This window comes from Corylus avellana, chromosome ca2 (assembly GCF_901000735.1).
Source record: "Corylus avellana chromosome ca2, CavTom2PMs-1.0".
In the NCBI taxonomy this organism is placed as follows: Eukaryota; Viridiplantae; Streptophyta; class Magnoliopsida; order Fagales; family Betulaceae; genus Corylus; species Corylus avellana.
Genome location: NC_081542.1, coordinates 49,846,301 through 49,869,210, shown reverse-complemented (window position 1 = coordinate 49,869,210; position 22,910 = coordinate 49,846,301). Strand labels below are relative to the sequence as shown.

General features: G+C 35.4%; 3 protein-coding genes across 5 annotated transcripts in view; 1 reads left to right on the top strand and 2 right to left on the bottom strand.

Moving 5' to 3' along the window:
- Nucleotides 1-931: 931 nt before the first annotated feature.
- Nucleotides 932-6,326, bottom strand: LOC132171493 (pentatricopeptide repeat-containing protein At4g16470). Of its 2 annotated transcripts, XM_059582817.1 has the most exons (6): nucleotides 5,815-6,326; nucleotides 4,516-5,479; nucleotides 4,343-4,401; nucleotides 2,055-2,199; nucleotides 1,648-1,769; nucleotides 932-1,467 (listed from the first exon to the last, which is right to left on the bottom strand). In XM_059582817.1, the coding sequence occupies exons 1-6, from the start codon at nucleotides 6,147-6,149 to the stop codon at nucleotides 1,212-1,214; spliced, it is 1,881 nt and encodes a 626-aa protein (XP_059438800.1). In that variant the 5' UTR covers nucleotides 6,150-6,326; the 3' UTR covers nucleotides 932-1,211. The 2 variants fall into 2 exon arrangements, 1 of the variants encoding a protein (XP_059438800.1); XR_009439037.1 differs by lacking the exons at nucleotides 932-1,467; nucleotides 1,648-1,769 and having other exon boundaries at nucleotides 2,111-2,199; nucleotides 4,048-5,479.
- A 5,256-nt stretch (nucleotides 6,327-11,582) lies between these two features.
- LOC132171089 (heterogeneous nuclear ribonucleoprotein 1-like) lies at nucleotides 11,583-16,359 on the top strand. 2 transcript variants are annotated; one of them, XM_059582311.1, is made up of 5 exons: nucleotides 11,583-11,947; nucleotides 12,069-12,185; nucleotides 12,501-12,723; nucleotides 13,947-15,144; nucleotides 15,849-16,359. In XM_059582311.1, the coding sequence occupies exons 2-5, from the start codon at nucleotides 12,181-12,183 to the stop codon at nucleotides 15,857-15,859; spliced, it is 1,437 nt and encodes a 478-aa protein (XP_059438294.1). In that variant the 5' UTR covers nucleotides 11,583-11,947; nucleotides 12,069-12,180; the 3' UTR covers nucleotides 15,860-16,359. The 2 variants fall into 2 exon arrangements, with proteins under 2 accessions (XP_059438294.1, XP_059438293.1); XM_059582310.1 differs by having other exon boundaries at nucleotides 11,584-11,947; nucleotides 15,799-16,359.
- Nucleotides 16,360-17,982: 1,623 nt separating this feature from the next.
- LOC132172039 (inositol transporter 4) overlaps nucleotides 17,983-22,910 on the bottom strand; it is a 5,238-nt gene continuing 310 nt past the window's right edge. The window contains exons 2-6 of the mRNA XM_059583464.1: nucleotides 20,379-20,610; nucleotides 19,844-20,250; nucleotides 19,642-19,749; nucleotides 18,814-19,419; nucleotides 17,983-18,544 (exon numbers count right to left, since the gene is read on the bottom strand). Of these exons, the coding sequence (XP_059439447.1) occupies nucleotides 18,068-18,544; nucleotides 18,814-19,419; nucleotides 19,642-19,749; nucleotides 19,844-20,250; nucleotides 20,379-20,514 (1,734 nt within the window). The 5' untranslated portion in view covers nucleotides 20,515-20,610 and the 3' untranslated portion in view covers nucleotides 17,983-18,067. The remainder of the gene's footprint in view (nucleotides 18,545-18,813; nucleotides 19,420-19,641; nucleotides 19,750-19,843; nucleotides 20,251-20,378; nucleotides 20,611-22,910) is intronic.

The window sequence follows — 22,910 nt, the reverse complement described above, 5'->3', positions numbered from 1 at the left end:
GTACTGATCGAACTATCGAAAGGCACTGTAATGGTAAATCAGGTTAATGGGCTTTCGGCCTTGGTGTGTTAGAGGGCCTTTGACCTTTGAGTTGTAATGGGTCTTACCATGTTTTAGTTGGTATGATCCATAGGCTTATGATTTTGATTAGTAGTTGTAAGTGTCTACAAACAAGACCCAATAGATCATTCAAGACCCAATAGATGTATTAGGCATTCAAGTTGGAATCAGGTGTGGCTGAGCATGTTATGATTTTAATTGTTCTAATTGTTCGTGATTCGTACTAAGAAAATGCTTTGGTTTATTACAAATTTTATTACCATTTTCTTACAAATTTATATGAAAGTATTATATTTTATGAAAATGAAAATGCGTGTGACATAATTGTCTCGTGACAGTTTACATTTTAGTGGTTGACATATGAATTGCCCTGCTAAATTTGTAAGTGTAGTAAGTACCATTTAAACTGCCACATAGTGGTCCATATTTTAATGGCAGATTATAATGCATTCTTTGAAGGGTATTTCTTTCTAGAGCGCTGACAAGGTTCTTACAAATTGACGTGGTAATTCATGTTGCATTTACTATGTCAATTACTAGATAATTAAAGTTGATTGACTAATATAACACTTTCACATGAATTGTCATTTCAACTTGTAAGTCCACATGACACTTATCACGCAATTATTAAACAATTAAATTTAACCGTAGTTGTCGTGACGTTACCAAGTCAACTATCACTTCAATTTATCCCAGCTATATGAGTTGGATTGGCTATCTTTCCATAACAATCATCAGTCTCAGTCCAGATTTTGGCGAAGGGAGCAGGATTTTCAGTGCTTTTGGATCAGAAGTGCTGTAACGCTGTTTTGCATCATCTAAAGAAAAAGAACTGAATGACAAGTAGAAGACAGCCTTATTCCCAACCAACTGCAAAGGGTTAATATTTTCATTACCATAAATGAACACAAATCGCAACAATAAATCCAAATTCACAAGAATCTTCTGCCTCCCAGCATGTACATTGATGGTAATCAAAGCGTCTATTGTAAATTCACCACAGAAGCAGATTTGACTATATGTACACTCTTAAAAGGGCCCTAAGAGAGAACATTTCTAACACCATTGCAGTTTCACTACCAAGTTGTGAAGACCAACTGAAAGGCCATGGTATTGGTAGGAAAATCCAGATATCCTACCAAGTAGTTAAATTATGCATTTGAGACACACTGAACTTTCTGAGATTCCAGCACGCTCCTTGCAGCTTCCATGACTACTTGTCCACTAACATAGTGCTGCCGACAAACCGGCATGTATACATCAGCCCCGCCGATCAGTTCTGTTTGTATCTCCTCTGTTTTCCTTAAGGTGAAGAAAGCACGATTATGACAAAGTTCGCAGCGAGCAGTTAATTTGGTCACAGAATCAGCAAGGGGAATTATGTCTAGCACAGAACCAAAGCTCCTCCTGTCAACAATATTTAATCCACCATCAAAAGGATCTTGTTACAATTTCCAAGAATTGTAATTTTCTTGATCCAACAAAGAAAAAATCTATATGAATGGTGGAAGATTATCATCAGAGAGGAAAAAAAAAAGTCATGAACATAGAAAGCTTCATGTAGATGGTGGCCTATATAAATAGTACCTCAAATAGTCACCATCTAGTCCAGCAACTATTACTGTTTTGCCATCATGATCAGCAGCTTCACGACAGAAATCATAAAGGTCCTCAAAGAATTGAGCTTCATCAATACCAATCACATCTAACTGTCACCATATACAGGTTATGACTATCACTCCTAGTGTCCATGAAAAACTGGTGAAAGTTAAATGCACTAATCTTACCAAGAAAAGCCATACAAGTATGCCATTTCAAAATGAGATATTTCTCAGCCACGCAAACCACTAACTCATTACTGAGTCCGTGTGCATATACAAAACAATAATCAGTTTATTTTCATACAGATCAGGCTAACAAGTCTGTACTTTTGCACAAGAAAGTATAACTGTTCATAACACGCAGCATCATCAAATTGTGGCATTAAAAAGCACCTGATCATATGCATCAAGGCCAAATTTTTGTCTGAATGATGACAAATTTGGCAAGGCCCAACATGGTAGTTTCACCCCATCATGTGTCACAATCGAATCCAATCCATATCTTGTATCCTTATTTGATTTTACTATTGCCACATTTCTGCATAGCAGACATGCAAAAAAGAGTTAACAATTCATAACAATAATTCCAAATAATACTTTTTGTTAAGAAAGTAGTTGTATATTTGCTGCCCTGAATTGGCATCAGAAAGCTGGGAAATTTTATTCTAACATAACTTTTTGTGTTTCTGAATTTCACATGTGCAATGAGATGCTTCACATTCTTGAAATATCTCATGAAGCAGCAATAGCAATTTTGGTGATTAACAGCTCCCCAAGTTGCAAATTGGCTAAATCCTAAGTTTATGGTTCTGGCCCTGAAACAATATAGGATCCTAAGGTGCTCAAGAAAATAACTAGAGAAAAAGGATATTAGGTTTATGGTTCTGGCCCTGAAACAATATATCCAGCATGTAGTTGTTGTGTCCAAATGTAGTAGAACCGTTAATAATAACAATAACAACAATAACAATAATAAAAGTCATGGTACTAACAACGACAATAACAACATTGATGACGAAGACATGTAGTAATAGGTTATCATGCCAACATAATTCGGAAAAGTTTCATACTAATATCCTCACATAAATGCAAAGAAACCAAGTTGAGATCTATAATGTCCATCATAGTTTGTGGAGATTACAATTTTGACGGAAAAACAGATTCTAAGAGAAAATAAAGGTTTGGAGTGATAAGGATCTTGCAAAAATGTCTTTACAGGTGTAGAAGGATAAAGTGGTTTTGGGAGGAGGGGACCATGAATTTACAAGAAGGATGAGGACTGAGGAGGGAAATAACATGGGATTTGATGAGCTCCTGCCTCAATTTGAGGTTTCTTTTATATTACTATTATTCTTTTCTTTTTGGGAACTTGAGGCAGGGGAAGGAGAAAGAAATCCAGGAATAAACAGCTGGATTTCTGATCTAAGCCCCTAGTCTTTAGAAATCATATTCAATCATAAAAAAAATTTATACAATTGTCATTGATCAAGATTGTCTATATATCATCCCAGCAGTACTATTAGACAAACCAAAGCTTGACCTTTATATATCATCACAAAACCTGAACAGCCTGAGCACATAGATACATAAACAAGGTTCAATATACATTATTCAAATTTCAATTTCAGATCCCAGCTTGAAAAACCACAATTGCACATAATGTCTACAACATAAACAATCCATCAAAGTTCAACACCTGATACAGATGAGAATAGACAATGATAAACCCAAATGAGTTTCAAAAATTGAATTGAATAAACAGCAATAATTTTTCCTCTGCAAGTGAAAGGTAGACCAAATTAATAGTTCAAGGCTTGATATTAATAGTTCAAGGCACACGGGCAAATTAACTCACAGATTCAAAGATGTTAAAGGTAGCCAAGAAATGAGATTGCAAAATCATTTCTGTCTCTCTTGCTTTTAACTAGTGATTTATAGTGCAAGACAAATATGAAAATAAACTCAAAGATCTGAAAATGCTTTTGGCTTGTTGCTTGCCAGTCCTCTAGCAAGTAGAAACTTTTAACCACGAAATTGTTGCCTTGAAAGCTTACTAGATAATATAGGGGCTCTAGGGACTGACTCTAAACTATATGTCTTTAGTGGAGACGGAAAGGCGCATCTAAAGAAGCTTGGAAAGTGGATAGAAGAACTCTGCATGCATGAGGAGCAACCGGTATTGGGTCACTAAGCACGTTCACCTATATGCTTGGACTGGCAGTATTGCTGCTCTACATTGGGTTCATAAATTGAAAGTAAATGGTTTTCTTTCGCACACATCAAAACATTATTTTAAATTACTGAAGAATGTAAGATATATAATGATTGCGATGCTTAATTAGGTAACATTTGGCACATAAGATGACTGGTATGCATTGTGCCTTACCTATTAATGGGTCTTCCAGATTCTTCAATTTCCAGAAAACACTAAGGTTTTAGGTTCACAGCTCTTAAATGTATCAAATAGCCCTGCTTTGCAAGAGAGAGAAATTCACAGGCAGTAAGCGTTTTTCCATAACTTGACTTAGTTATCACTTAAATCAGGAACATAGCCGGCATCCTTTAAAATGCAAGTCATTTCTCTAACCATCTTATATATATCCTGAGACTGTTTATGAGATTTATCACCCTTAAAGAAGACGTGAGCCCCATTTTGAATCTCTATCCTACTATAACCAGGCTCTTTTATGACCCCCGATTCCCTCATCACAGCCCTAACCTCGGCAACGTTGTCCCACAACCCAGAGGAGGCATAAGCATTAGACAAAACCACATACTTTCCAGGATTTTCTGGTTCCAATTCAAAAAATTTCTTTGCTGCAAGCTTTACTAAGTCCATGTCTCCATGAATCCTACAAGCCCCAAGCAAAGCACCCCATATCACTGAGTGCTCCTTACAAGGTGCATTCAGAACAAACTCATACGCCTCTTGTAACCGGCCAGCACGCCCTAAAAGATCAATCATAGCTGCATAATGTTGCCCTCTTGGCTGAATACCATAATCTCTGGACATAGATGAAAAATATGCCCAACCCTCATCAACCAAACCTCCATGGCTACAAGCTGAGAGAACTGCAAGAAAAGTAACATAATTTGGTTTGTAACCTTCATGTTTCATCCTATGAAAGGATTCCAAAACCTCTACAACTTTTCCATGCTGACCATACCCAGATATTAAAGCAGTCCACGTAATAACATTCCTATTTAAAGACTTGTCAAATACCTGATGCCCATCAGATAAACTGCTGCATTTAAAGTACATGTCCATGAGAGCACTATTGACAACTACATTTTCCCTGATTTGGCACTTTATCATGACACCATGGGCCTGCTTCCCATGCTCAATTGTTGCTAGAGTGGCACAGGCTCTAAAGACTGATGCAAAGGTAAACTGGTCTGGTACAAAACCAGTCTGTCTCATCTTGTAATAAAGATTTAACCCCACTTCTTCAAGCCCCCTTTGCACATACCCTGCAATCATTGCATTCCACGAAACCAAGCTCGTCTCGAGCAATTCATTAAACAGAACGTGAGCCATTCCTAAATCCCCTAATTTCACATACAATATCAACAATTTAGTTTTCAAATATTCACTGGGATCATACCCGACAACAACCATTTGTGCATGGATTCTTCTCCCCTTCTGATACTCTTTCCTGAATATGCTTTCCTGCAACAGAAGAGCATAGGTCCCTGGCTCCACTCGCAGTCCTGTAGTGCACAACAGCCCAACAGCTTCCCTCAATCTTCCCGATATACAAAGACCCTTTAATGTTTTATCCAATTGGCGGTGACCTTTGTAAGGCTCAACCTGAAAGCTGGCGATAATCGCATTCCATCAATTGAGCTAATACGTCCCTGACATTTACTCTTCCCATTCCAAAGAATAATATACACATGCCAATTCCCTTAAAGGTTGAGCTTTATAACAATCATAATACATACATAAATATGTACACAAAAATGGTAACATTCTATTCAAATAGTCAAACATTCAAATTACACAATCAATATTGGACCTAAAGATCTCGTCTTTGGCACAGAAACAATACTACCCACCAAAAAGAGTAACATTTTATCACAACCCACATAAATTCAAGCTCAAAATCCAACCACGCAACACATAAAAACAAAATTATAAAAGGTCCCAAACCTGCCATTGCTGCTCTCAGACTGAATCCTGCGCAGAAGCGCGGTGGTTTTGCCGGCGAACATGGGGCCGACGATCACGTGAATCTCTCCGGCCGACGACGGTGGAGCCACCTCCGTATGCACTCCACGGTTTTGGATTGAAAGAAATGAGGATTTGGATGAAAAGATTGCAGATTTTAGAGGGACGAAACAGGGGTTTCGGAAAGTCGTGGGGCTGCATGACAACGATTTGGAGGCAAACGAAAACAGCGCCAGAGGAGTAGCTTCGGGGAGGTGAGAAGAGAAGGATGAGAACGTTGGGGTTAAGAGAGACCTCATTCTTGAAATAGTTAGCATGTATTTTGCTCTACAAGCGAGAGAGAGAGAGAGAGAGAGAGAGAGAGAGGTTTAAGGGTTTTGCTCGTTAGACAGACAGAGCATTTGTCGCGATTTTGTCTGATTTTGTGAGGGTTTTCAAACTTTTACTTGGAGAGAGACGAGAGAAGGACCGGAGCCGAAAAGAGAAAGTGTTCTCCAACCTGGTTGGAGAAAATTCATATTAAACTGATTTTTGTCTTATAAAACTATTATATGTCTTTATTTTATTTTTTTGAAAAATATTATGTCTTTACAACATTGTAAGAATATTTTTAAATTTTTTTGGCACAAAATAAAAATAGATATTAATTGTTTTTTTCTTAATGCACGTGATAATGCAAATGTTAGTTTAATACATTTAATTGGAAAATTTTCTCCTAATTTAATTTGAAGAAGAATTTTGTCTGAATGCCTCTTCTTCCCGTAAATTATATGCACACTAAATCCTTTTAATTTATCAAAAAAAAATTAGAGAATTTTTAAGAAATCATTAAGAATTTGGTATAAACACTTGAAGAGAGAAGCATAAGAATATTTTGGGAATAATAAATAAATCTTACGGGATGACTAGGAGTAAACCAAACATAAAAATCTTATATTTTTCGAGAATTTTATCAGATACTTAATCTTTCAAGCATGAGAATAGTCACATTCTTATGAATTCAAATTCTCGAACATCACATTCTTGAGAATGTGGATCAAGATCCTTTAATAGTATTTGAGACAACTTTTAATAGTATCAATTAAATTAAAGAGGAAATAGAAAACAAAAAAAATAAATTAAAGAGGACCTTTCGCTGCTTTATTGAGAGGACCGGGTCATTTGATGACCTATTTTTTACTTTTTCTCATATTTTATTATTATTATTATTATTTTGTCTGTTGTTGAAGAATCCACGCATTTTTCAGTATTTTAATCACCATAACAATTTCCTTATTTGCTCAAAAAAATAAATAAATAATCTAAGGAGAAACTTCACTGAAGACTCTTGAACTTCCACCCGATTTGATAAATTCTCATAAACTTCAAAATCTCTCAATTTAATCCTCTGAACTTTCAGTTGCTCTCAATTTAGACCCCCTCCGTCAGATTTTAAACGTTATATGACGTTTATACCCCTCGACTTTGTATAAAATTTCAACTTTCAAAACATTTTTTTATTTTTTTTTAAAAAGAATCAGGGATATTTTGGTCTTTTTTATATTTTTAACTGCTAAAATTAACGAATGGGTCCAAATTGAGAGGAATTGAAAGTTTATGGGACTAAATTGATAAATTTTAAAGTTTATAGGGTATTTTAAAACAGGTGAAAGTTCGAGAATCTTCAGTAAAGTTTCTCTTACATCTAAAGAAGATAGTAAGCTAAGTGGATAAGTACCCTCTTCATTTACTGATCCATATTACATTTCATTTAAATTTCTAAATGACGTCCCGCTATATACATTATGTGGCATCACCACATACATTGTTAAATACAATAAAAAAAATATTTAGAGTAAAATGAATCATCTTCATTTTGCGCAAAAGTGGACAAATTTTAATAAGGGCTAACCCTAATTTCCACGAGGATGTGACTATTTATGATCACATATCATTTCAATAAAGAAACACGGCATGTATGAGTTCCACTTGCATTGACCTCATGATTCTCTCTCTCTCTCTCTCTCTCTCTCTCTCTATATATATATATATATATACCTCAAAGGGTATTTCCTGGTAACCTCATAATGTTTACTTTTCTAGTTAATACCATTTGAGACATGATCAAATGTTAATCTAGTGTTTTATATATATATATATATATATATATATATGAGATTAAATCATCAACTTTCCTGTTATAAGTACAGCCGTTGGATTTCCAATTTTGGTGTTTGTACAAAAACATATACACTTTTAATATAAAGGTGATGGGAATCAATGAGACATGTGAACCCCTCCCAAATCATTATTTTGCGCCCATGTGATTCAATCATCCATCCTTTTATGCCTGTCCACTATACATGTCCACCCATGCCAAGTCAATGAAGATCAAGCAATTAATTAAGCTTGAGTTATCATCCCATATGTGTGATGCAATATATTTCACTCAAATTCTGATTAATATCTTTATTCAATTTAAAAAAAAAAAAAAAAAGAGACTTATGGGAAATTGGTAATATTTGATTAAAATTTTGTTTTATAATTGGCAAGACGGAAATTAAAGAGTTGGACAAATTTTGTTTTTTTTCTTTGTTTCTAAGGGTATGTTTGGAAATGCGTTTTTAAAGAAATAATCCGTATTTTTAAACCAAATCGCAATTTTGAAGTGTTTGAGATTGCGATTTTAAAATCGTAAAAAAATTCGCGATTTCTATAAGTTGACTAGATGATGCTTATTTGAAAAAGTGTGAATTTAAATCAAAATCACGATTTCGCTTAAAAAAATATTTGGGACAGTATTTACTTATTTGGCCATGAAACCGCAATTATATGCTAATGTTATCCAAACACTCAATTGATAAAAAAAAATATTTTTTAACATGTTTTACCAAACGTTTGTGCGATTTTTTTTTAAAAAAAGCGATTTTAAAAACACAATTTTTAAAATTACACTTATTAAAATCGTACTCTTAAACGGACCTTAAACCGGATACGAGGAAATTCTTCAAATACAATTTATGTGCTCATAAAGAGATTGTTCATGTGTCGTATATCTCGTCCTTGCATATATTAATTTCATGAACACCTTTTGCTTTGCCATGACTTGGTGAACTTTTTTGGGTACCTAACAAATGGGATAAACTTGACGCCAAGTAGCTTTCATATATCTATATATATATATATGCTAGCGAGTGTGGGTGACCCGCGATAGGCCTTAAGGCTTTCTTGGCAGCTACTGGCCTGCATCTCTCAAACTTGCTGGCCAATGACTGAAAAAGAAAACAACTTTGGCAAACGTCGATTCACACATTTGTTGCGAGCTTAACACAATTAATAGTGATTTGTTTGATTTATATAGTCTTATACCATGTCTCGAGACAACTTAAATTTGACATCCGAACATAAATTGTCGCCCCTAATAATTGGTCTGTGTTAAAAATCATATGTATCGGCAGTTTAAAAAAAAAAAAAAAAACTATTTAAGCATGTACGTTAGAAAGGTCAACAACTTTCGTTGTTTTATTCAATCTAAAAGCTGGATCGATCGAACATCATGTGGTAATTTTCGGCAATGTCTAGTGGACGGACACCACAAACTTTAATTTAACTTCACCATTTAAAGAAAAAGAAAAGCTTGCCACCTCATACTCTCTAATTTTCCCACTAATCTATTTTCCCAAACAAATATTTTTTCCAAATTAATCCAACTTTTTTTTAACAAACATTTCTCAAAATTGGGTCAGAAAATCCAGTTTATCAAACAAACTTTTTTTTTTTTTTTTTTTGAAAAATCAATCAGATCTCATTCATAGAAAAGTGAAGAGCACAAAAGCTCTTACAATTAAGATCAAAGTCGAAGTTAAAAGATTACACATCATAAAGGGTAATAACAAACATATCTTATATTGAAGTTCTACTATGACGCCAAACATCTGCTAACCCATGATTAATCTTTAGTTGTAATAACAGATTTGCTCTAGGCAGACAATCCAATGCATAGGTAACTTTTATTTTTCGACTCTAGAATTAGAAACATTTGTCTTCAGAACAAGTAATTTTCAAATATATATATATATATATATATATAAATTAATCACATGAATTGGAGAGGATAATATCATGGTGGGATAATAATTGTATAAGATTGAGAATTGAGAGGGGGCGTGATATTATTTATTGGCCAACTATTATTTGAATAAAAAAATGAAGAGGCATTGGTAATGGATATAACGTCATGCATGTGCAGCTTGCACCAGATGTATGATGATGCATCTACCTGTTGTATTCTTTGGATGTGTGGGTGCACAAGCAATCCCTTCTGTCTATCACACATCTTCCACTTTTTGATGGGTTTTTATTTTTTTTTATATATATATATAAAAGTTATATAGAGAGGCATTTTAGAAATAAGTATCTTATCTATTCAAGCAATTGGCAATCCCCCATATTCATGTGATTTTCCAATTATATCAATTTCAAAAAAAAAAAAAAAAAAAAAACTCTCTAAAAATGCACTATTTAGTAGATAAATTCATTCAACAAATCTTGACTTGCTTGGAAGAAGGGTCCATCCCTTTCCTCCACATCAAGCAATCAGGGTATGGATGGATTTAGAAGATAATTACTAGAAGTCCACTATAAAAAGCATAATAATAATAATAATAAATAAATAAAGTTCACCTTCAAATTAGGTTGGAGATGATTAACAAAGTATACGATTCTCATGGGGCGAAACTAGTATTTAGAGTTTGGTGGAGGGTAAAAAAAAAAAAAAAAAATTGGGGGTGGGGGTAAATTCTAATTTAGAAAATAAAAATAAAAATTATAAGGGTATTTTAAAAAATTTTGAAAAAACATGGGGCTTGGGGGCTTCTTCTACCCTTGGATTCTCACATGCATTTTTAGAAATATAAGTAAGAATCACGTGTTCTTTTTTTTTTTTTTTTTTGGGTGAACATGTTCATAGTCCGTACAAGGAGAGGGAAAGGGATGAGAAAGATTTGAACTAATGATTTTTGCTTCATGAGATATGTTCTCCAGCCGATTGAGTTACTTTTTAAGAACAAGAATTATGTGCTATAAAGATAAATGCAACACCCAAATCTCACACTGAAAAGATGAATAGTATACATAAATCGGACAAATTATAAAATAAGCCCATGCATGTTAAGTCTCACATTAATTTTTTACTAAGTAAAATTAGATTTTATAAATGATTTTATTAATTTCTTACTAAGTAAAATTAGATTTTATAAATGATTTTAGCAAGCTTCAATCATGTTTGGTTTGTGAACGAGAATAGAAAAAAAATCCATAATTAAGTTGGAAAAAATTTCATATGATCAATTCCATGAACTTATTAAGAGTTTTTCAACAATACTTTTTTTTTTTTTTTTGGTGGTAATTTTTTCTAATTTTTTAAACACATAAACGATGTAGTTGATGGAATTTTGTAGGTTTAACAAGCTCTTGGAATTGAGCTCAGAAAGAAAGGAAAAAAGAAAAAAGAACAAAGAAAAAAGTGAATGGAATTGATAAGGTATATTGTTGTTGTATGTTTGAGGTTCTTAAACCAAATTGGGGGTGCCAATCATAAAGGACCTGAAAGTCAATGGCTATAAGTGGAAAAAACACAAAATAAGAGGCAGTACATGTGAGAATAATCAATAATGAGACCCCAAGAAACAATAGACAAAAACGGCAACATTTTTTATATATTTCGAAATCAAAACGTGAACTTGGGGAAGTCACCGTCTTCTATTCCCATCGTCTCTGCCTTGTAAACTTTCTTACAACGAGAGGATAGATAGCCAAACCTCTCGCTCTCTCTCTCTCTCTCTCTCTCTCCTATATATATGTATATATAAATATATAATATCTATGATATGCCCATGTGAGATGCAAATTCCTTTTCTCATACATATCTCTTCCTGTCTGTCTGAGACGCATAGCTTTGGTTCATTACACATATATATAATCTAATTTGAATCGACCATAATTGAAAGAACAAATAAAGAGAGAGAGGAAAAGAAGAAAAGAAAAAGGAGGGCCTCTCGCCCTCTTCTTCTTATTATGCCTCCTCTCAGATCTTAGATTCTCTCAAACGTTCCATCTGGCTTGTCTTCTTTTGGTGGTAATATTTTCTCTGCAAAATGCTTTGCTTTTCAATTTCTTTTTTCCAAATATAAATTCTGGGTTTTGGATCTTTCGCTCCTTCAATGTTAAATTTATCTCCTATTTGCTTTGGTTTTAAGGAATCCCGGATTGCGGGTCGATCGGTGGATGCTCTGACGTTCCTGGATTCAATCCAACAACACCCATTTCTTATCTAACAATAAGAGCATCCAAGTGTCTGTGAATTCTGTGATGAGGTACAGCTTTTCTCGTTTAATCCGCACTATGCTGTTTGTTACATGTTTTTTTTTTTTTTTTTCGATGTTACATTGATTTCTGTATTCCTTGGAAAGCGACTATTGGATTGTGTTTTACTTGGTTTTCGGTAAATTATGCGTTGCGGATTAGATCCGGTGCGTGTTCTTCTATCTCATCCATTTATTGGTTGAATTTAGTTTGGCTGATGCTGATGAAAAAATTGATTTTTTTTAAGTGAATATCCTCATATTGATTCGTTTTGTTTTTGAGTGTTGGGAATTTGATTGATGGGCTTGTGGGAAATGGATGTGCAGGATGGAAATGGAGCCTGGCAAACTTTTCATTGGTGGGATATCTTGGGACACAAATGAAGACCGTCTTAGAGAGTATTTCCAGTCTTTTGGAGTAGTAGTGGAAGCTGTGATAATGAAGGATCGGGCCACGGGCCGTGCCCGTGGTTTTGGTTTTGTTGTTTTTGCAGACCCTGCTGTTGCAGAAAGAGTTGTTATGGAAAAGCATGTGATAGATGGTAGAACTGTAAGTTTGTACGTTTGAATTCACAGTTTATGTATAATTTAATGTTATATCGGTTTTCTCCTGATATTATGAGTTCCATTGCAGATGTTGGTGGCTCTTATCTTCACAATTGGAGAATTTAAAAGTGTATCCCAATTCTCTTATGTGCATCATGATTCAATATTTTTTTTAAGCAGAATTTTAGAAACAACTTCTTCACATATACTCTATTGATTGAGAAGATTAAAAATGTAATGTATGTTTTTCTTTTTCTTTTCGAGCCTCATTCACTGTAGATGTTGGGTTTAATTGGCTTTATATCACTATTGAATTCCTCAAAATATGATTTTAGGAATTCCTGTGAAAGCCAAGACAATCAAAGTGTTGTCACCATCAAGTGCCTTTTTGGCAACTTTGGGAACCTTTGGGAAATTGTACAGTCAGTCTTACAATGAATTCTAGAAAGAAGATTACCAGAATAGTAATGCTAGAAAGAAGCCTTTAGACAGAAATGATTGGTGCCAAGAGATATTAAGACGGATTCCATGGAGAGTCAATTTGTTTGGAGGGCGCATTCAGAGAACAGTTATAGCATGGTGCCAATAATAAGGACATTTGCATGAAGATTAAATCTGTTGGTAAATTGAGAGAGGACTGTGGGAGTCTTAAACAAAATTACACCAGGGAGATTGTCTGGTATAAGTACTTGTTATTAAGAAAAAATACTATAGAAGTTTGGTCTAACTAGTCCTTTGACAGTTTAATTTGGGTGGCGACAGTTCAATCTTGCTTGCGGATGTGTATGCTTCATTGTCACTTGCTCATTCAAGGCTCAGTAGATACTATGTGGAGTTACTGAATCATAATTTGGAACCTTAGGAGGATGGGCTTAAGTAATATGAGATAAAAAAAATACATTTAGAAAGTAGTTTTTTTGTCAATATACTTTCTCTGTTACTCCTACGAGCCAAAGCCTAATCTTCATACAGTAAAAGCATCTCTAGTTAGGCAAAATCACAATAATAACCACAAGAAAAAAGTAATGAAGATCAAGATGATTGAATATTTAGATTCTTGATACAATTGATGGCATTTGCAGACCCCAAATTCTTTTCCAATCATACTCTAATTGTGCCTGTTTGAATTAGAGTTTATTATTTCTACATTTCAGGCACTCTTATTTGTATTGCAAAGGAAAAAATTTATTGAGTTCATTTTTTCATCCTCTAGCTTTCCATTCTCAGGTTGAAGCGAAAAAAGCTGTTCCTAGAGATGATCAGAACATTCTTAACAGAAACAATAGCAGCATTCATGGTTCTCCAGGTCCTGCCCGCACTAAGAAGATATTTGTAGGAGGCTTAGCATCCACAGTCACAGAGAGCGATTTTAAGAAGTACTTCGATCAGTTTGGGACAATTACAGATGTGGTGGTGATGTATGACCACAATACACAAAGGCCAAGAGGATTTGGGTTCATTACCTATGATTCAGAGGAAGCAGTAGAGAAAGTGTTGTACAAAACCTTTCATGAACTCAATGGTAAAATGGTTGAAGTTAAACGAGCTGTCCCCAAAGAATTATCTCCAGGGCCAAGTCGGGGCCAATTGGGTGGGTATAACTATGGTCTGAGTAGAGTTAGCAGCTTCCTTAATGGTTACACTCCGGGATATAACCCAAGCTCAGTTGGGGCGTACGGACATAGATTGGAGGGTAGATTTAGTCCAGTTACTGTTGGTCGTAGTGGATTTCCTCCATTCAGTCCTGGATATGGGACAGGACTGAATATTGAGCCTGGATTGAGTCCAAGCTATGGGGGAAATGCAAACCTTAATTCTGACCTTGGCTTTGGACGGGGATTGAACGCTTTATACACTGGAAATTCAAATAGGAATGTTAACCACATCAGCTATGGTGGTGGTAATGGAGGAAATGGTTCAATCTTAAGTTCAGCGAGCCGTAATCTGTGGGGCAATGAGAGTCTTAATTACTCTACTAACTCCTCAAACCCTAGCGCTTTACTGGGCTCTAGAAGTGGAAATTCAGGAATAGGTTCTTTTGCCAATATTGAAGCACTCTGGAGTTCCTCTCCTAACTCGGGTCAAGGCGGAGGTGCTGGTTCTACCTACGGTAGTGGCAATCTTGGTTATGCCAGTGGAGAAGTCAGTTTTGGTTCAGGAGCAGTAGGGTATGGAAGAAACAGTGGAACTGGTGTTGCACCAACCTCATCATATGCATCAAATGGTGGTTACAGTGGGTCTTATGAAGAACTTTATGAAGGTGGTTTGTTTTATGGGGACCAAACTTGGCGATCATCACCTTCAGAGCTAGAGGGGTCTGGTTCATTTGGTCTTGGGCTTGGAAATGCAGCTTCAGATGTTTTAAGTAAGAACTCTGGTGGTTATGGTGGTGTTTACAGTGTTACCAATAGACAATCAAATAGAGGTAACTATTTTATTTTTTTTTATTTTTTTTCATTTGAATATTAATACTTCTTCCTCCCCTCCTCTGTCTCACTGTTAAATCTTCTGTTCTTTATCCAGTTTTCCCTGGCACAGTTCCTTGGCACAATATAAATGATACTTGTCTCCTCCTTGCATGAGTCATGGCTTCTAGCAGTGTCATGCACACGAGCACTATTTTATTTATTTCGAACATTTTGGCCAATTGTATAATCCTGTTGATTCAACTACCAGATTTGGGACCATTCTTTATCTTCAATTGGACATATAGAAGTAGGCCATTTGATTTGAGCATTATGCTACGACAACTATTTACTACCCAATCAATTGGATTCTAAATATAGTTCAACCATTTGCTTGCTGGTTGTTTAATCGTGAGTGTACAGCATTTACTTCACATGAAATTTGCTCTACTAATGGAAAATATATATTTTACTCTCTCAGCCATCAATGTCACATTGCCATCTAATAAATTGGCGTTGACTGCATTCTATGTTCACTGACTGTCAAGCTTTCCTTACCTTCTACAACATTTTTATCAAGTACTTATTATTTTGATCTTGAACAGATTATTTATGCTATGCCATGCAATGCTTCTCTATTGTATTTACATGCTTTCAATCATATTTTGCTTCAGGAATTGCTGCATAGGGAGATTATGATTTGGATGTCCAAAAATTATTGTAGGTGGAGTATAATTGGTGAAGAAGGTGAAGTACTGTGAATCTTCGTACATTTTCATCGTTGAGATACTTCGGTATATGAAAATATGATTAGAGCTAATTGGTTTACCTGTTTTGAAGAACACGTCGTAGAGAGCAGTTACAAGGGATTTCTTATAAGGTCTGAGCTTGAGTTAAATATAGGTTTCTTCCCTGGAATTTGATTGAAATGTATAATCGGATTGCTGGGTATACAGAGATTTGTTGTATCTTGCATCTCTGGTGACATAGCAATACAACAGAAACAAGCAAGACTTTTTCTTCCTCGTTTTTTTTTTTTTTTTTTTGTAATATCTGGCAAAGTTGCTGGTTCTTGTCAGGCATGTTGTTTTGCTTATATAACCCTTTTTCTGGGGTTTTGGTTTTTGGTAGATTGTACGTAATGTCTGGTTGATTTAAGTGCAATACTCTGATGGGATTGTCATTTGGGTCCCAGAAAAATAATTTACAACATAGTGATTCATCTCCCTTGCAAATTTTTTCTTAGCAGGTATAAGCTTCATTCTTCTGTTATAAATCATTATCCACTGCAGCTACTCTTGCTTCATCATACCATTTTAACAGTTTACTCCATGGAGATCATATTGTTTGGAATTGGTAGGGTGCAAAGTGAAAATTACTAGTTATAGAGGGAGTGTCTTTTCCTTACGGTTCACTATTTTTTACATGATCGGCAAACCAACACAAAATTAGTAAGTTAACGTTGAGAGGTATGATTTATTTAATTAAATTGGTAGGGTTCGATTTGACCTTTATAGTCTTATACTTATAAGACGACACAATTTAAATCCGACATATAAACACGAATTGCCATCCTTACTTTCCTTATCTCTTTGATGCATATGCCGAGATGACCCATATTTGCTGTAATTGTTTTAAGGGGACGCTAAAGGCCATAATGGTTGGGAACATGGTCTTGGGGTCCCCACTCTCCCTGCCCTTTCTGGCCGTGGGAAAGCAATTCCCATGCTAGAAATTTAAAATGCCATGAGTGTAGATGAAGTATGAGCATGTGCCTGCTACATGATACAAGACAATTTTATCCTTCTGCACCACCTTTTGTTAACACTCTGTCGCTTGATCGGAAAAAAAGGATTCAAAGAATCAAAACCCTAATATCAAAAGGAATTACTTTTATTGATCATCATCACTTGATACCCATTTGCTTTATTTGTTAAAACACCCTTAATGCAAGCCAGTACACATCAATTGCTTTATTGAAGCATTATAACTTTTACTATAACTCTCTTACAAACTCACATAATTCGTATGAGTATTACATGATACATCACGGTAAAAAGACTAAACAACAAAATTTAACACGTAAATTTAATTATTTGACACGTAATTTTAATTAGTGACTGGTGTGGTAAGTGTCATGTGAACTGTTACTTATAATAGTAAAAGCTGTAATACTCCTAACAACAGTCCCATTCACATAAAATTGCTTTATTTGTTCCATTGAAACAAAAGTGCAAGCTTTAAATGGATAATAATGAGGGCATTGGATACAAATTTGATCTGAGTCATAGATTACATGAATATGTGAATGGGACTCGGTCACACCTAAATATGTGGTTGTTTTGACTCTTATCCATTTGAATGGAACTCGATCACACCTAGTTCTTGCTTGTGCTCTCAAATTACTTTCTATGGCAGAGTCTACCCCCCAAAATTTTTTTATCAAATAAAGAACTCCCAAAAATGAATATTGTTATTGGTAATCTATTTTCTCAAATCCATTTTCTGAAAAATGGATTTCTTACTATTGGAGACTCCATGAAATTCTCCTATCCCCTACAATCGGGTAGAGGATTGTGCGAGGCTCTCGATGGGGCCTGCATTGTTCGGGCAAATAGGCCCTATTTGAGGGCCTCTCACAATCCCCTGCACTTGGGGCAAGAGATTGTGAGAGATTCTAATCCATTAACTACTTGCTTATTTGACCATATGTAATAGGCATTCTTAATGTGCAAACAACATAATCATTACGGAAAGCCCAACGAAACATGAAGCACGTATCTAATTACCACTTTGCAGATTGTTGATCAACAGATTTTTGAATAGATATAAAGACAAAAACTTTCATTGACAAATCCAACGAAGAGACACTTATCAAAAGCAGAAGTCTAGAGACAGCAAATGTAGTTAGATTTACAGTTCTGACTTGTTTAATTTGTCTTGTCAAGCAGCTTCCCCATCATTATTGGTCTGCTCTCTCCTCCTACCAAACGGCTTGAACCCTTTGCGAAGGGTGTTCTCAATCTGCTCAAGCGGCATACTTTTCGTTTCAGGCACCAACATAAAGATAGCAATAAGGCCAACGAAGGAGAAGGCAGCATAGAAAAGGAAGGTGGCCCAGGAACCCAAAGCCTCTGTCAAAGACAAGAAGGTCATGCTCACAATTAGATTGGAAGACCAGTTGGCCATGGCTGCCACGCCTCCCCCAAAGCCTCTGTATTTGAGCGGATAGATCTCTGCATTAACGATCCACGGCACCGTCCCCATGCCCGGAGCATAAACTATTATGTACAATCCGAGAAGCACGACAGCCAACACTCCCAGTTTACTAGGACAACCCTTGTCGTACCACACACGATTGTTTCTTTTACATACATTTCCAACTTCCTTATCACTAGCTAAGCAAGCCCCAGGTTGAAACTGATCACAGAAAAACAGATAAACAAATGAAGGTGGAAAATGTATAAATTAGGCCAAGCCAATTGCTAGCTAGTGATGTTAAAGTTTTGATCTCAAATTGCTTTTGGGAGTGTGCTTTTAAAAAATGTATCACAAGCAAACCCACTTTAACATAGTTTTCAAAATATCGCACATTTTAAAATCGCAAATCCTAACCCGAGGCCACAAAAGAAATGGCTCTCGAGCAGAGGTCGATAGTTGGTGTTAGAATATTAATTAAACGAACTTACATGGTTGCCTGCGCTAGCGCAGTAGCCACAATCCTGCTTGAGGCAGGTCATGCAGTTCCAAGATGATGGGTTGGGGGCTGATATGTAAGCAGAGCAAGTGCCGTTGAGTACGAGGTGGTTGGAATCAAAGTCGCTAATACGCGGCGCATTCCTAGATGAGGCTAAAAACACCATGGAGAGAGCGACGAGGCCAATGATGATGGAAACCAAAGAAACAAGCATCATTTTTCTTCTCCCAAATCTGTCGACAAAACACATGGCGACTACAGAACCTACGCAATTCAGACCAGATGTAACGAGAGAGAGGCCCAAAGCCACCACCTTGGAGGCAAATCCGGCGAGTTGCATGATAGTCGGGCTGTAATACATGACGGTGTTTATGCCAACAAATTGCTGCACAACTTGGACAGTAATGCCGGCATAAAGAGCCCTTCTCACTACCACATTCTTCATAGCGTTCCTACACTTGGTGATGATGTCGTTCCCTATATCCGCCTCATCATTCTTTTCTGCTTCAACAGATGCCTCCAATAGTTTCATCTCTGTTTCAACGTCTTCGGCAGAGTAGATTCTTTGCAAAATTCTCATTGCCTCTTCTCTCTTGTTCTGGTAAATGAAAGAAAAAACTTCAAATTCATCATCTCATGAATACATATCTTCTGCAGTTTGCTATCTAAATTGCTAGAAATTCAAAGCAGTAAATATGAGAGGCTGAAAGTGGATTTTATATTATTAGCTCTCTGGCTCACCCGAATTGTTAGCAATTTGATAACACAATGTCTAAAACCTTTGTCCGAAAACAGTATTCAAGTCAAATCAGATGCTCACCATTCGGTACAGCCATCTCGGGGACTCCGGAAGTGACAACATGAGGATAAATTGAATAAAAGGCGGGATTGCTGCCACTCCAAGCATGTATCGCCAAGTTCCGTTTACCTTTATATCACATCAAAATACTTTTAAAATTTTTTTTTTTAAAAAAAAACATATTAAAGCTAGAAATTAAATGATGTATATAAAATAATAATACCTGAGTAAAGCCGAGATTGACAAGGTAGGATAAGAATTGTCCAAATGTGATTAGGATACCATTCATGCTGACAAGTGCGCCCCTGATTCTAGCCGGAGAGGCTTCAGAAATATATAGCGGCGCCGTCATTGAAGCCATTCCAACTCCCAGGCCAACGAAGATCCTTCCAAGAACAATCATCCAAGGAGCCGGAGCAGCAGCCATCACAATCGCACCCACGAAAAACAGAGCGTCTGCCGTTAAAATTGACTTTTTTCTCCCGAGAGCGTCGTTCATCCATGCCCCAATGGCTGCACCTATAATGGCTGCTCCAACCGCCATACTCACTATCAACTCCTGGAACCATGTTTTCCGGTCAACGGAATCAAAGTCTTCACGGATGTATAGCAATGCTCCCGAAATCACACCTGTTTGATTGATTTCAAAACACGACACCAATTTATTCAAATGATTTTCGTACGTTTAAGACAATCTTAATTAAACAAACTTACTTGATTATTATTCTACCATATAAAATAAAAGAAAAAGAAAATACCGGTGTCATAGCCGAAGAGGAGACCACCAATGCCAGCCGTGGCAGCAAGACGCAAAATGTATGGTGTTTTCCATGTGATCCGAAAACATTCAAGAAACTCTGTCTTGTCTGCAGATATGACACCCCCCTCCACCATTGTTCATGCAAAGCAGATTGTTATCTCTCAACCAACGTTCTGCGCGCAGATGAGATAATATATACCCAAGCTTGCCAAGGAGATAAAAGTCTTCCGCTAAAAAAAACAATTACTAAAAATTCAAAACACTAATTAAGATTAAAGAATTCCAGCACACCTCTAACGGTTAAAAGAGAAGTAAATGAGTACGTCATTAACACTATCTAGGAAGTTTAATTTGGATAAGACGATAATAACTAACTACCTAATTAATAAGATCACATGCATGCGTTTACACGTGGATGGACAAGCGTTTACCAAGAAAGAGATGGCTGTAGAGCTGATTGATTGATTGGCTTTGTGGGGGTGCGTCCAAAGGATTATGCTGGGCCTTCACATACTAAATCGGTGCTTGGAAAGTACTTTTACTATTCAAATTTCAAAAGTTAACGTATAGAAGAAATAATCTTTAAAGATTACGTTGATATATACTTAGGACTTTTATTAGTAATTATCGAATTTATTCAAATTTAATGTTGATTTTAAAAGTCTCATTATCTTTGAAGCAAGAATAAAAGGAAAATAAAAGGAATATGTGATATTAGTTTGTATAGGTAGGGCTGGCAAAATAGGTACATGCCAAATAAAGAGGTACTTGTTTATCCTATGCATCAATGCATGTAACTATTATTTATGAAATTATGACGCTTAGATGAATCTTATTATAAAAAAAAAAAATGCATAAGTTAAACGGGTCATGTTAGATATTTGTTTTGCCAGCCCTATGTGTAGGAATAGAGGAAAGGACTGCAATTCCAAGGCACGTTTGTTAGGATCCGAGCCCTCGTAAATAAAAAAAATAAAAAAATAACAAAAATAAAAATAAAAAGAGAGAAGATTTGCATCTTTGATTCTATAAAGAACACAAGCTACACATGGCTTACAAGACAAAAATACACATGTATTTTTTCAAATATTCATTATAAGAGTTGTAAATTGATATACAATAAGCTCTCTATAAATGGAAAATACAAAACTTAAAAAAAGAAAATCTAAATAAATATAATTCCGCAACTATTACTAATTAATAATATTCTAATTGCAGATACTAAAACCTAATAAGCAACTAAATCACTTAAGAAGGAAAATATTACAAAATCTTAAATCTTGAAAGTAAATAAACCAAACTAAAGATGGAAAAATAAAATAACTGGTAAAATCCTAACCTAAAATAGAGAATCAATAAAATTGACTATGGTTGACATGCTACATATCAGTATCTCAACCATATATCTTTTTTTGTAAATCTAATGGATCCACCATTGAATTTGTGGACTCATGTAAGTCCCACAGAATTTCAATGATAAATTCACCAATTCACTATCCGGAGATGGTTAAAAAATGGTTGAGAAAATGATTTTTATCATTTCTCCAATCAGCGGTGATCATGAAAAAATCTTTCATTCTATACTTCCAGTGCCTGAAAACAGGTAAAATTCTGATAAAAAGACGTTGCTCTAATATTATTTTTCATTTTTACCAAAAATATAGATAAATATTGTCCTACATCATGTGGCTACCTCCTCAGGGGCGGAACTAGCATTTAGAGTTGGAGGACAAAACTAAAAAATAAAAAATTTGGAGAGTAAAATTTTAATTTTAAAATGTAATTCTGCCGTGATTGGCCACCTTCGTGAGAGTGGCTGGAACAGTACTAATCGGCCACTCCTTAACAAGCTGACCAACCACCTTAAATGGTGATTTTGATACTCCTTTACTTTTTTTAATTTCCATTAAAGATTGATATGACTCAATCTAAGTCCTTCATTTCATTTGAAAAGCCTTTGAAGGGAATGTTAATGAAGTTAAAAATTTAATGTATATTTTAAATGTTTATAGACACTTGGCACTATTTTACATGGGTTGGAAGATATCTCCTCTAAACCAATTTGGAGAATATTTCCTCCAAACTGGTTCGGAGGAAATTTCTGTCGTATCTTTAATATTAAGTTTCAAGGTACATTCAAACAAGCTGTGAATGAATTGTATTGTAAAAAAAAAACGCATGTCATTGACTTAATGTACGTATATTATTATCTTAAGAGAAGTGCTACACATCTCAAATTTTCTTCCCAAATGATGTGCTATCATCATTTGTTGATTCAAGATAAGTTGGTTGGCCATCTCATGAGATTTATTATTTTCGGAAATGTGTCACTAACTTAAGAGATGGTGATACATCATTTAAGAACCAACTTTTAGAACAGAAATTTGGGATGTTTAGCATTTCTCTTATCTTAATTATCTACCTCTAAAAAAGCATTTATGAGGAAACAAAGTCCTTAACCAAATTAAATTCAATATTCTTAAAATATCGAAAAATCCTAGCAAAAGAAATATATATAATTTTACCATCA